Source organism: Bufo gargarizans, chromosome 4 (assembly GCF_014858855.1).
Source record: "Bufo gargarizans isolate SCDJY-AF-19 chromosome 4, ASM1485885v1, whole genome shotgun sequence".
Taxonomy (NCBI): domain Eukaryota; kingdom Metazoa; phylum Chordata; class Amphibia; order Anura; family Bufonidae; genus Bufo; species Bufo gargarizans.
Window position 1 is genome coordinate 258,118,336 of NC_058083.1, and position 15,485 is coordinate 258,133,820.

General features: G+C 41.7%; 1 protein-coding gene across 1 annotated transcript in view; it reads right to left on the bottom strand.

Moving 5' to 3' along the window:
• The window catches only part of ASCC3 (activating signal cointegrator 1 complex subunit 3), a 670,136-nt gene that overhangs the window by 568,357 nt on the left and 86,294 nt on the right, over positions 1-15,485 (bottom strand). Inside the window, exons 6-8 of the mRNA XM_044289192.1 lie at positions 12,263-12,470; positions 9,891-10,029; positions 9,682-9,807 (exon numbers count right to left, since the gene is read on the bottom strand). Coding sequence (XP_044145127.1) covers positions 9,682-9,807; positions 9,891-10,029; positions 12,263-12,470 — 473 coding nt within the window. The remainder of the gene's footprint in view (positions 1-9,681; positions 9,808-9,890; positions 10,030-12,262; positions 12,471-15,485) is intronic.

The following is a 15,485-nucleotide window of genomic DNA, read 5'->3' on the forward strand; positions in this document are numbered from 1 at the left end:
TCTTGAAAACTACATTCAGGCTGTCGTGACTTCTTGTAAAGTACTCATCTGCTCTCATAGTATGGTTGACTCCATAGATTACATGGACAGTAGCTCTCCAGCATGTTCTGTACAATTTGAGATGTCACATTTCTCAAGAGTTTCTTCATGAAATCTGTGGTCGTATATACCTGCGTCTTTTCACCATATGAACAAATACATGTGATTATGTTTGGCCATTTGTGTCTTTATTGAAACGGCCCTGTAAGCCACACACTGTATATACATCTCAGTAAGGAGAGATTTTTTTTACAATGTATCTACTGCTTCATTTTACATTTTTATTTCTGGCTTTTAAATATGTAATATTTTATAGATTTATAAGGTTAGCACTTCATCATGTTTTCTAATTCTCTGCTTTTGATCCCTAGATGTAGTGAGTGTAATCCTCCTCTGTGAAAGTTGCTGCGTGCCGTGCTCCCTTTGCTTGTATGCGAGCAGACCAGCTAATAACAAGTGTCTTATGGGCAGGGACCTTTCTCCTTTTGTCTCATTGTTTGTTCATTTGTAGTAATTATGTGTGATTATACAGATGTAAAGCACTGTGGAATATGTTGGCTATACATCTAAAGATTATAATCATTTGAATAATAATAATAATAATAATAATAATAATAGATATCTGGTTCCAAAGTACCAAAAGCACATGCTTGCACAACACTAATCTGGGGAACATGTCTCACACATCAATACTAATCACTTGTATTCTTCATAAAATAATAATTCCTTAGCATCTTTTTGTGGAGCCCTGGGTTGTGCATCTCCTCCGTTATAGGTGCTACCACTTGAGGCCGTGGCCCTGCACTGTGGTCACTTCCATTAGCAACTATGCTAGACTATGTAGGTAGACATCTATTTGACAAGGCGAAAGGTGGCACCCAGTTGTCCATTTGTTATGAATTTATGGGAAGAATAACAATGGAACAGCAAAATGCAGAGTTGTGAGAAGGCACTCCGGAATTATTTCATGGCAGCGCCCTGTGCCCGTTGCCGCCCCACCATCCAGGGCAGACATGGGCACCACATCACTCATCCTGACAATGCCAGAGTCAATCTAATCCTTCCATGCTTTCCAGTAGCAGGGTCGGGCGCCGGGATCCTATATCCCTTGTTGGAGGCTGCAGCCTGCGCTTTGCTGTTAGAATTCTTTCCCTGATCCGTAGGGCGCACAAGTGTGGTTCTTTGGATCTTTATAGGCTAGAGCACCTATACATCAATCTTCACCAGCCAATGGTTAGACTCCCAAGAGAGGTACCGGAGCAACAGTGTTTTTTTTTGCTAGCTAGATCCTGCAAAAGGTGCTATAATCCATTTGCTTTGTCTGCTTGATTTCCTGACTCTGACCCTCAGCTGCCTGACTTTTTCTCCGTTATGACCCAGTGTTGCCTGCCCTGACCTTGGATTTATTTTCAGATCTGTATGAACTCTGCCTGCCCTGACTCTGGCCTGCCACTGACAACAAGCTTTGCATAATCCCTTGGCGCTGTGCATTAGTGTTTCTGACCCCCATGGGTCAGCAGCCAACTACACCGGGACTATTCCAATACATAGTGGCCTGATGGCTCCCCTGCAGCAAAGGCCAGATCACTGTATAGGGGTTAAAAGGTAAAAACCAGGGGACCACCAGGATAACACCCTTAGAACTAGCAAAAAGTCAGACTGGTTGGTTGCCGCAGTGGATCCACATCTACTGTCTGTAATGTTATTTCATGGGGAATACAAGTATTTACTACAACAGGCAAGCAAGGAGTGCTTTTCAAATGTGGAGTCTGATTTAGGGTCCTAAATGTAGTTTGTAATTGGAGTGTGCATAACATCTAGTATACTCAATCAATCTCATGTTGAAATGGCTGCCAAAAGACTAGACATATTTTGTATATCTAATAATGCATGATAATGTCTCCTCACACACAGTACAATTCACCTGAGGCTATTTGTTGGAGGAGGTGAATGGTGCCTCTTCAGTTGGCATCACGAGTGGCAGAATTCTGAGCCACGTCCCTGTTTATAATCTTTAATAGGATTATTCTCCATGGTTAAAGCGCACTATTATAGTGCGGAGCAATGCATATAAAGAACTTAAGACATAACGGTACTTGATTAATGTTGACTATTAATTGTCAAGGTAAACAGAAAAAGAAATGCAATCATGCAAAGTCAGGTCATATGAACAGGACACAATAAGATGTAAAAACTTCTCTGTATTAACCAGTTTGGACACCTAGGGTACTCCGCAAAACCTTGATTTAATTGATTAGATACAGTTGATACTACTAAATAATCTAAATTAAAACACTAAATGTTATTAGGTATGTGTTCAAAATAAACAGATCAGAGGGACTTTTTTTTTTTTACACATCCAAATCAAAAAAAAAAAAAAAAAAAAAAAGAACTTGCTATTGACCTACAAACATCTACTACACATTGCAGCCAAATGTTTGATCCAGCTCCCCAGTCTGCCTGCTGTAGCGCCTACTGACATGTAGGGGACCAATGGCTACAATGTGTTATGGGTGGCAGTATAGATATTTAAAGTATAACTGTCATCTTTTTTTTTTTTTTTTTTTTTTTTGGAGTATTGGATTGTGGTGATTAATATCTCCTTAGTTGCCCTATTTCAACTTTTCACTGTGTATTCAATTACCCCTTAATTCCACAGTTTTGTTCCCTAAACTGCCTACTTTTACCTGTGCTTAAAATCAGGTTGCTATGCAGGGTCCGTCTATCTGTTGAAGGACGGAGGACGCAGAAGCATGCAAGGTCAGATTACTGACAGCCAGGGACTGTAAGTAAATGATTAAAGCCAGGTCCTCCCCAGCAGCTGATAACAGTGCCTGGGCTGTGTGCACTTCTCCCTGTCCCTGCGCTTGGCAGACGCTCCCTCACTCAGCAGACTGGGACAATGCAGAGTTGAAGCAGCGCAGACCAGGGAAGGGAGACCTGCCATCTGCTCAGTGTATAAATGACAGCAACATGTGGTAAGAGGACCCCTTTGTGCTGCAGGAGATTAACCCTTTAGGGGGGAGGGCTCTGGTTACTGACACTTTTGGGAGGCTATTGTTACTGGCTAGTGAGGGCAGGCTGGATTAGCCTCAGGGTGAGGGCAGTGGCGGCCATATTAACTGAATAGTGAAATTGCAGTTTTATGCAGACTGGTTGCTAAGGGTTGAATCTTATTAAATATGGGGTAAGTAAGTCTAATAGTAACTGATTCTGGAATATCATGTTATTAGAAACTACATATATGAAAACTGAAATTAGGGTCTAAGGTGTGACAGTTATCCTTTAATACACTGCACGCAAAGACACAATGTAGCTGTAAAGCTGGCCCTGCACTATATACGTCTGCTGTAGCGCATTCTAATAGTTGGAGGGGGAGTAGCTACTATGTATTGTATAGCCAATGACCACTCTTTGCCGGAATGTGTTGAGCCAGGGATCGGGGCCTCCAACATGAGCACCATTTGATAGTGGTCTAGTTTTCTACCACTCTGGGTGTAAACAACCCCGTCCCCCCATATGCTCAAACACCTTCACTACTGCCGGCAGTTACAGCGGCTAAGCGCCCTATACATGTTATATATAGAGAGTTCACCGAGTCTGTACTCAGATCTTATCTATAGCTCTAGGCGTTTCGGTGCAGGGCTCATCAGGAGCTAAGGATCGTTAAACTGAAGACAGACAAACATATAACGCCGCCCGTCTTGTGTGGTAAGGCAGTGGCATTGGCGCTAGAATGGCCGTAACGCGGCTGCCAAAGCTGTTTAAATAAAGAAAGTCCAGCTCCTGTGCGGGCGAATGGAGAGACTGAAGGTGCGGCTCAGACGCTCTTGATCACTGCCTTCATCATCCGCATACTCAGTGGGTGTCAAAACACTCCATAGAGTAGCAGGGATATTATGGTGATTTTAGGTGATGTCGGCATCTATGAGGCGACATACATAAGTAGGTAAGAGGATCAAGCGCACACAGTGTGCTTGCGCTTAGACATAACTGAATAGCATCGATACCCCCCACACACATAACCGCACGCATATATGAACTATGTTGTGTGCGAAACCGTGAGTAAGGGATCCATACCTCCCAAGATGGATATCTTGTGTGTGCGGACACAGAAAATTATATCTGTTATCCACATATATATGCATAAACTCAGTTGTACTGTACTTTAGATGTCAAAGGGGTCAGTGGTGACCAAAAATTAATGTCAATTCATGATGCATCTCTCTGGATCTAGGGGAAATGAGTGCGACAACATAGAGGGGGGTCAGTGGTGACCAAAAGTGAATGTCATTTCATGATACATCTCTAGCGATGCAGGGCACAGAAGGGAGAGCCATAGGAATATGACCCACCAAAAATTCATAGGAGAAACAGGGGTCCCCGGTGTTAAATATACTGGCCGTGATATCTCCCATCCAATGCCTCTTTTTGTAACACTTTTTTGTCATAGTCGCCACCTCTAGGAGGTCTTCTAATCACCTCTATCCCTTGAAACTTTATGGCATCCATTTTGCGGTCATGAGTCAAGGTCACATGGCGTGCGATGGGAGTATCCGAGCCCTTCTGGATATCATTGAGGTGTTCCCCCAATTCATCGCCGGAACTCCCGGATCGTCTTACCTACAGTACATACTGTAGGCCGCACACACGTGGCCAAATAAAATTACCCCTCTGGTTTTATCATTTTTATCAGTGATTTAAATAAAAAAATCTGCAAAAATAAGAAAAATTTTACTACATTTTGTAGTGACAGTTCTCTAAAAGCAGCTAAATACAGACAGAAAATAATTTGCTTTCTCAGATCCACTCCTTAACCTAGAGTCAACCAAAATGCTACTGAATACCCTTATCATTTCCCTCCTAAACTATTTCAACCTCTGTGGCCTCCCACCTAACAGGTTAATCCACCTTTCCCTTGTTTCACTTCTGCCTCCCCTGCCAATCCCTTAACTGCCTCCCCATTACCTAGCGAATTCAGTTCAAAATACCACCTGACATACAAAGTCATCCACAAAGTGTCTGCACTCCGCACCTTACATTTCTGGCCTGCTCTCCCTATACAACCCAACACATAATCACCAATCAGGAAAAGACCTACTTCTTTGCTCCCCTTTCATCTGCTCCTCACACAAGATTTCTCATAGGCTTCTTTGGAACTCTCTACCGAAGCATATTAGACTCTCCTCCACCATCCAAGTTTTCAAGAACAACCTTAAAACTTACTTCTGCAAGAAATATAATCAAATTCATGCTGGTTATAATTGTTTTCTCACACCCAATCACTCCAGAACCACGTTTTAAAAGCTATTTCTTCGGAAGAGACAACCACGATCCCAATAGTTAGGCAACAAGATGGCTAACAAAAACAAAATCAGCACCCTCCTCCAGTCCTCCATCTATATACATTATATAGCCTCCTCCAGTACTCCCTCTAATAGATATGTGCACTCCTCTCTATTACATTGCAAGGGAAAAAAATATCAAGAAATATATATATTTCTTTTTTGCCAAAATTGCCCAGCGCTACATTAAAGCAATAACCCTGTTATTCTGTCATGCAGTAAAATTTTGCTATCAGGACAAGTGGTAGATAGTGAGCCAGGGAGACCAAATTTAGCATTGTAAAAACAGTTTACCCTTTTAGATTGGGTTGAAATGATGGAGAGAATGTGGGTCAGTAGGAATTTCAATAGGTCTCCTGAGACATCATAAATGCGGTATTATAAAGAGGACGACTGAACTGCTCTACTAATTTGGTTTGACGTCCGTGTATGAGCAAATTTCTTGCACACACAAAGCAATTTCAGTGTGCTCCTTAAAATGTTCTAGGCAATCTTCTGTCCACGCGTGTTATTCCATTCTACGCTCCTAATCAATGGTTTGCAAATGGATTTAGTAGAGGAAGTCTGTCAGAGAAAGCGCTATTGCGGATGTTTAGTGAAATCTCAAGCAGTCCTATACTGTCATTTTCAAGCTCAAGGACATTGTAATATCTGTACTCGCAGAGAGCTCATCTGATTCAAAAAAGCAAGAGCGAAAGCCTGAATCATTACACACTGCGAATATCTCAGAGAGCTTTGTTGGCCTGAGCTTTTATGAATTACTGAACCTCAACAGTTCTGTTGCTTAATCGCACTGAGCACAGAGAAAACAACCGTAAAAGCTATACATGCTTTGTGAAAACATATGTGGAAAGGCCAGACTCTACTTGGTCAATGGAGGATTTTTTACCCATAAGATCAATCTTTTACTCTACAAATAGATTCCATCAGAAGAAGATAGAGACTACTTAGATGATAAATACGTATGAGTAGGGTTGTTTCAATACCAAAATTTTGATTCGGTTTTGATACCATAAAAAAAGTATTGCGACACTCAAAACCATTCGATAACAGACGAAAAAAATAAAAACCGCCAAAAAAAGCTGCGTGCATTCTGCATTTTATGGAACGTCCGGGCCCATAAACGAACAGTCCTATCCTATTTTTTGGGGAGACAAGGTGACAAAAAATATATAAAAATGGTGAATCGCGCAGATTTTCTTTTATTTTCTTTTATGGCATTCACCGCATAGGAGATATTTTTTATATTTTACTAGTTTGGACTTTTTGGACGTGGCGATATGTAATATTTTATTTATCGTTTATATATTTTATATGTAAAATTGGGAAAGGGGTGGATTTATACTTAATATTTTGGTATGTTTTTTTTTCCCCCCTACAGTTTATTTAATAACCATTTCCCCCCCTTAAGGGCTAGAACATGGGATCTTTTAATCCCAGAGCTCTATTAGGGTGAATAGGATCTTAAACTCTCGCTGCTGCCCTGTGCATAGTACATACAGCAGAAGGGAGCTTACCATGGCAGCCAGGGCTTTAGTAGCGTCCTGGCTGCCATGGTAAGCGATCGGAGCCCCAGGATTACACTGCTGGGGCTCCGATCAGAAGCTGCCACTGCCACCACTGCGGCACCTGAGGGGTTAATTGCTGCGGTTCGCAGCGCCCTATCAGAGGCCGGGTGCCGGCAATGTGTTTCAGCCACCGCCTGCATTTGTAATGTATTAAACGTTCGTTACCATTGGTGGTGCAGTGCGCACCCCCCTAATTTATGACAAGGCGCAAGCCTTGGCAGATCAGACCTGCCATAGATTTCTGTCTTTATTTGTGCCCTCTTTTCAGAAAGTGGCGAGGGAGGAGCAGAAACATGCCTTGTGACAAAATTTGTATCAATGTGGCGTTTAAAGTCATGAAGTCAAGGTCTGTGTTTTTAAGCCAAAAAGATGTGTAGGGAGTTGATAAAGTGACCGATTGTTGGGAAGCTTATCTGGGATGAACTCTCCTAGTGTAGCTATTGCTCGTCCCCATACTGTGGAGGTGATCACTGCATGAAAACGCAGCGCTTCACCCACATCTACAAGCAGGCAATTGTTGGGAAGAAACACTTCATGGTGACAGGTTCTCTTTAACCCCTTCTGGGTCTGCCAGGGTAAGGTCTGTGTAAGGCATTACATTATATGCACTATGTTTAAATGAACTGACTAGTGATCAAAAAGTTATACCTGCTCCAAAATGGTATCATTAAAAATGAGCCCAAACACAGCTCCATAGATGTAAAAATGAAAACGGTTATGGGGGTGAGAATGCAGCTTTAAAAAAAATAAAAATTTTATGAAAACATGTGAAAAATTATATATATGTGCTATCACTGTATCTGTACTGACCCAGAGAATGAAGGTAACAGATCAGTGCTACCATATGGGCAAGGCCACAAAAACAAAACCCATAAAACTGTGGCAGAATTGTGTTTTTTTCCAATGTCCTCCCATTTAAACATTTTATCCACCTTCCCACTACATCATATGCAATGTTAAATTGTGCCAAAGGAAAGTACAACTTGTTACCCAAACAGGAAGCCCTCACACAGCTACGTGAATGAAAAAATAAAAAAAGTTATGGCTTTGGGATAGTAAAGTAAAATAATATTTTTTTTTATGGAAAATTACATGGTTGTGATGGGGTTAAGACTACACCCAGTGCACACTGACTGACAGCTCTCTGTATTCAGGCAGGAAACACTATCGGTCTCTGATAAGCCCCTCTCCTTTTCTCATAAAACTATACGTATATCATTCTGCTCCTCCTGCCCTATAGCCTGCAGATCCCATAGCATTTTGATGAAAAGACTGGGCTTATTTTCATTTTTGCCCTTTTTATTTTTCCTCCCCATGTTCCAATAGCCATAACTTTTTCATTTTTTCATTCACACAGCCATATGAGGGCTTATTTTTTGCAGGACAAGATGCATTTTAATGCCACTAATTTAATTTACCATTTCTTGTATTGCAAAACAGGAAAAAAATTCTTTGTGAGGTGAAACTGAAAATAAAACGCCACAATTGCAACGAGGTGTTTGGGGTTTTGACATTGTGTGCTAAAGAGGACATCATGTCCTTATTCTGCGGCTCAATACAATTACCACGATACCAAAATTGTAGTTTTTATTTTAATTAATTAGCTTAATTAAAACATTTTCTTTGCATCACTATTTTCTGACTGTCATACATTTTTTATACATATATGTATGAGGGCTTGTTTTTTAGGGGAACAAACTGCAGTTTTTAATAGTACTATTATTTTACGTATGACTTTTTGATCACTGTTATTACATTTTTCTGGGGGGATGGGGGGGGGGACAAAGTGACTAAAAAATGGCACATAATTTTTTTTTCCCCGTTACAGCGTTCACCACACAGAAAATGTTTTAAAAATATTTTAATAGTTTGGACATTTTTGGATATGGCGATATTTAAAAATGTTTTTTTTGTTGTTGCTTATATTTTAAAAAAAATGGGAAAGGGGGTGATTTAAACTTAATATTTTTTTTTTTTTTTTTAAATCACTATTTTTATAATTAGCCCCTTTAGAGTGTCTAGCACCTGGGATCTTTTGATCCCTTGTCCCATTAACCCTAATAGAGATTCTGTTGAAAGCAATGACTGAAGGGCTAAATGATGGGGATCGGCGTGATCACCATTTCTCGTCATTATGGCCAGGTGTCTGCTGTATCAAAACGGATCCGTCCTGACTTACATTGAAAGTGAATGGAGGACGGATCCGTTTTCAATTGCACCACATTGTGTCAGTGAAAACGGATCCGTCCCCATTGACTTACATTGTAAGTCAGGACAGATCCGTTTGGCTCTGCATCGTCAGGCGGACAGCAAAACGCTGCAAGCTGCATTTTGGTGTCCGCCTACAGAGCCGAATGGAGGCAGAACGGAGCCAAACTGATGCATTCTGAGCGGATCCTTATCCATTCAGAATGCATTGGGGCTGAACTGATCCGTTTTGGGCTGCTAGTGAGAGCCCTGAAACGGATCTCACAAGCGTACCCAGAAACGCCAGTGTGAAAGTAGCCTTAAGGGGTTATGTTTGCTTATTGTCTTTTCGTTAAATAAGACCCTTGCAAAGTTCAGGGATATTTTTATACCCAGTATTAATCCCCCAGCAATATATGAACAAGCTGGGTCCTCCAAAGGAAGAGTCTGAATAGGGGAACCTCCCCCTCTATTATCTCAGAATGTGGTAGTATTATTGCCCATACAAATAAGATACAGATGATGCAAATAACCATGCAAACCTCATCCAAGTCTTTGATGTAGATTGGCTTCTCCTCCAGACCAATAGGCATTGGTTCAGTCGCAGGGATCTTAACTTCTTCATACATTTTGTTGTTTTCTCTTTGAATACCTTCTGGCAGAAGCAGCTAAAACAGTGAACGTATTAAATTATTAGCCAAATATATTTCCTTTACTATGAAGCAATAAAATAAGACCGCTGTAAAAATACCTTTGCTCCACCAACAAACGCAGACGCTTTCAAGGCTTCAGCATAGGAGTCATAAACATGCGGATACACAACTCTTTCACCGTAGTCTCTTTCCCTACCCAAAACTGGAGTATTCCGTGCATTTATAAGGGCATGCTCTCTGTAGGAAAAAAAAAAAGGAATAAAGTTATTTTAATCAAGGCAAACTATTGCTGTACCGTGAGAATAATCAAACACGTACAAAGGAATCTGCACAAATTGTGTATATATATATATGAAAAAAGAAAGCATAATAAACTAATTTAGGACAGTGGTGAGTTAGACGAATCCTTGAAAATATGTATTAGAAAAAAAGCCCCAAAAAAATAAAAGATTTTATAGCAACTGCAAAGCACACACAATATTGATGATGGTACATAAGAGTAAAACTGAATTCTCTGTAGTGAGTTACAAGGCCACTCAGAGTACATCTGAATAGGTAGAAAAAAATAATAATAATCTGAGCTACAAAGGTCTATAGTATATGACCATTTTTAGCTACATTGGTGCCAAACTCTAGGATTCACAATGAGACTTAAAGGGTTTCTGTCACCTGAAAAATGGGTATTAAGCTGGCCTACATTAGCGATGTGCTAATGTCAGCTGAACATAACTATATTAGTGCCATCTCACTGCCTAAAGCCTTTATTCAGAAAAACTAACTTTTATAATATGCTAATTAGCCTCTAGGAGCAGGGGGGGCCGTTGCACCTGCTCCTAGAGGCTCCACTTGCCCACCTTTTTTCACGCCCTTCTTCTCTTGATTGACAGGGCTAGGCCAGGGCTGCTCTCCTACCACCAGCCGTGTCTGCAGTGTAAATCTCGTGCCGTTCAGTATTCGGCGCAGGCAGGGAAGGACGCTCGGCGGCTGCTGGCTTCCTTGCTGCGCCTGGGCCAAATACCGAACTGCACGAAAACGGCTGGCGGGAGGAGAGCAGCGCTGCCCTGGTCCTGTCAATCAAGAGAAGGGCGTGAAAAGAGGTGGGCAAACGGAGCCTCTAGGAGCAGGTTCAATGCACACCCCCCCCCCCCCGCCCCCCACGTCTCTTAGAGGCTAATTAGCATATTATAAAAGTTGGGTTTTCTCAATAACGGCGGCAGGCAGTGAGACGGCACTAATATAGTTATGTTAGCACATTGCTTATGTCAGCCAGCTTAATACCCATTTTTCAGGTGACAGAAACCCTATAAAATTGTGAATGATATTAAAGGGAACCTGTCACCGGGATTTTGGGTATAGAGCTAAGGACATGGGTTGCTAGATGGCTGCTAGGACATGCGCAATACCCAGTCCCCATAGCTCTGAGTGCTTTTATTGTGTAAAAAAAACCGATTTGATACATATGCAAATTAACATAAAAGAGTCATATCTTACTTGTGTGACCAGAGAAGAGTCATATTTTCAAGCTCTGACTCATCTCAGGGTAATTTGCATATGTATCAAATCGTTTTTTATACACAAGAAAAGCACACAGAGCTATGGGGACTGGGTATTGCGGATGTGCTAGCGGCCATCTAGCCACCCATGTCCTCAGCTCTATACCCAAAATCCAGGTGACAGGTTCCCTTTAAGGCAGAGATATATTTCTGCATAGGGCTCCCTAGAATGAAGTCTCTGGGGTGACCCTAACAAGATAAAGCACAGGGAAGAGGTGGACGTTTATGCAGTAGTGCGGTGTCAGTGTCACAGTCAATTTAGCAATTCACCTGCTTTAAAACAAAGAGGTCAGCGAGAGAGTCTGAAAACGCTCTCCCAATCACTATTGCAGCAAATTATAGGCATAATTTGTAGGCACCGGCAACTCAATAACCGCAGAGACGCTCTTATTTACAGTGCTGTTGTCCCCACTAACAATGTAGAGATCACACGTTTTATGGGTCCAATATTTAAAACGCCAACAAGGCTAGTTTTTTTTTTCCCATCACTGCAGCAATGCAACGCCTTATTTGCTTTCCCTTTTTTCCCTATATTTCAAGATGACAACATAGAAAATAGCAACCATTAATCTCCAGAGGAAAAACAGATAGTTTCAATGCATTTAGTAGAGACTTCATAAATCTTAAACTAGTGGTGTGTACAGAGCACCTAAGGAAGATAGCTTACCTCCTTAATCTGCATTTCTAAACCGCATGAAAGCGACCAAGCAGATTCTAATTAAGCAGATCACTGCTTCCTTATCCTAGAAAATTAGGTTTTCATAGAGGGAAAAAAAAATTCTATACTTGTGCTAAGACGTGACCTGAAGTTGAAATCGTGTAATCTCCAAAAGCTGAACTTAAAGAAAATAAATGATTAGGAAACATTAAAGTACCAATTACAGCTGAAACATTTCTCAGCTTTTGGCATTTATTACCTTTGCATCCGCAGTTCCTTCGGATCAAAGCCTATTAGTCCTTCACCAGAAATCTCCCCATCCTCGCCTACTCGTTTTTCTCGTCTGGCAATGCGCTTTTCTTCTCGTCGATACTGCTTCATGAGCTGCTTTTCCTGCTCAGACTGGACAGTGACTTGACACCCGTAATTGGGCTTTGCACTATCCGGGGCATTTCTTTTGCGGTATTCTATAAATAAATAAAAAAAATTACACACTCCTTAAATGAGGAAAAAGATGAGTGAAAAAATATGGTCACTATTACGGATCTGACACTGGCACTGGATTATGCACTGCTACATCTGATATTAACCTGTGACTTCTTAGCTAGGAAGATTTGCCCTTCACGACTAGGGAAGTTGGGTGACCATGTCTGCAAGAGCAGCAAAATTTGTCTAAATGGTAATCTCCCTTAACTTAAAAAATAGAATATACTTTTAAAATTTTGGACTGGGGTAAATTATACACATAGTCTGCAACTGTTAGGCCCCTTTCATACGGGCAAGATATCCGCGCGGGTGCAATGCGTGAGGTGAACACATTGCACCCGCACTGAATCCGGACCTATTCATTTCTATGGGACTGTGCACATGAGCGGTGATTTTCACGCATCACTTGTGCGTTGCGTGAAAATCGCAGCATGCTCCTCTTTGTGCGTTTTTCACGTAACGCATGCCCCATAGAAATTAATGGGGCTGTGTGAAAATCGCAATAATTCGCAAGCAAGTGCGGATGCGGTGCAATTTTCATGCACGGTTGCTAGGAGACGATCGGGATGGGGAACCGATCATTATTATTTTCCCTTATAACATGGTTACCATGGTGATGGACCATGTGATGAACGCAGTGACGTCAAAAAAGGTTCTTTTCCTCACAGATGAAGACCGAAGAGATGCCGGCTGCACAAACAAGTGGATTAAGGAGAGTTAAATAATTGTTTTATTTTTATTTATTTTTAACCCCTCCAGCCCTATCGTACTATGCATTCTGCATTCAGAATGCTATTATTTTCCCTTATAACCATGTTATAAGGAAAAAGAATACAATCTACACAACCTTGAACCCAAACCTGAACTTCTGTGAAGAAGTTCGGGTCTGGTGACCACAGTCAGTTTTTTATCACGCGCGTGCAAAACACATTGCACCCGCGCGATAAAAACTGAAAGGAACGCAATAGCAGTCGCGTACCTACTTGTGTGGGTTTGCCGCATTGCACCCGGGCCTCCGGAGTCAAAACGCGAAGCCCGTGTGAAAGAGGCCTTAGCCAAAACCAGGAGTGAAGCATCCACAGACAGAAGGTATAATGGAAGGATATGACCCGCACCTGGTTTTGGCTACAATCACTGACCAAACATTGAGAGGAACGCTGACAGGTGTCTGATTGTTGGGCGGATTATCGGGGACAACGGTTCCTACGAATGCTCATTCCTGATAATCTGTCTAAAGATCACCCGATGAATGAGCAAAATGCTAATCCATCTGGTAAGAAAGGGACGCAAATGAGCTCTTAACAAGCTCTGCCTCTAATGCCACCAGACAAAAGGCAGCTATCCTATAAGGGACATGAACGTATTTTCTTTTAGTGTCTGTACCGGGGTTTTTTTGCGGACCGTATACGGAACCATTCATTTCAATGGGTCCACAAAAAAACTGATTCCATTTCCATATGCCCGTTCCATAAAAAAACAGAACATGTCCTAGTACTGTTCTATTAGGTGGCAGATGTTCCGTTCCACACATATGTATTTTGCCGTCCGCAAAATATACGGATGATGTCCGTGTGCATTCCGTATTTTTTGCAGACCGCAAAATACATATGGTCATGTGCATAAGCCCTAAGTCAATGTTCGAACCTTTAAATAGGCCTTCAGAAATGACTCTGATAATAAGTAAGTCAGCACCTCATCTGCAGACAGCTGTTTCGGGGTGATTGCCCCTAATCAGTGCAGAGCAGAGAGTACTGATTCAACTGGGTAAGAGGCTTAAGTCAGGATTTAGGGGTACCATCTCTCCTTGGGGAGACTGTGTCTTAATAGTTGTGAGGAGACTTATCTGCCATACTGTACATGCTCCTCTGGAATTTTTGGAAGAAAGGAAAGCAGATGAGCTCCATCTGGTGAAACAGTCATTGATGCAGACAAGTAAATCATCGTTTCTGGGCAGCAGATCGTGCTGTTTAATTGGCACTCAGCTGCCCAGAAACATTGCAGCTCTATGAGGATGAGCGATCGCAGTAGCCATGACTCGTCCTCATTCTGGGGAGGTGATCGCAGCACTGAACAAGCAGCCAGTTGTCGGGAAGGAACGCTTCCCTCCCGATAGTTGGTGGCTGGCTGAAGAATGTAAATCCCGCATTAGACCTCAGGACTCATGCAAACAAAGGTGAAATAGCTCGACACATGAGCATATACTGAAAAGCAAATAGGGGGTTAAGATCTGGAAAGCAATTATATATTTTGTGATATATTTAATAATGTTTTTAGCTTTCCCTGGATTATCGTCTGGATTTCATTGCAGATTTAGTTTCTTGCAAGTCAATGAACGAAGTCTACAAAATCTGCATAAACACGAGCAATTAAATCCACAAGTAAAACATGCGTGCATCCTTGCCGGTTTCGGTGCAGATTTCTATGCCAGTTTTACAGTTCTCCTCATGCTAAGACAGGAATACATGTTATCTGCAATCGATTTCTTTTCAGTTTGTGGATTTTTATTTTTATGTGGATGGAGATATTTCTCCAACGGGCACCATTTCATTACTGTGTTGCGGAACTTACTGCTTCTGAGAGGAAAAAACAAACAAAAAGACTACACAGTAAGATCAGCGAAGATGACCTTTGATTGGGCGCAGAGCAGGGAGAATGCGGAGGAAGCTACGAGGTGCAACATCAGGGGGTGGTGTACAGAAAAGGGGATGAAAGCACCGAACACTGCCTCATACAGCCGTGCTTCTGTAAGAATAATACCAGGAGCAACACAATGAGCAGAGGTACAATGTAGTTCACAGACAAGCAGAAGTCAAAGAGTAGAGTCAAAGGCGAACAAATATGAGAGCAAGAGAAAAGTTTCAATCCAATTTGCAGGTCAGAGTTGCACAACCTTCTCTGGCTGCGGTATCAATTAAACTGTAGCATTTCTTATTGATAATTACAGGCTGGACAGGGCTAGCGGAAATACCCTTAGAAGCAATACAAACAACTCACCT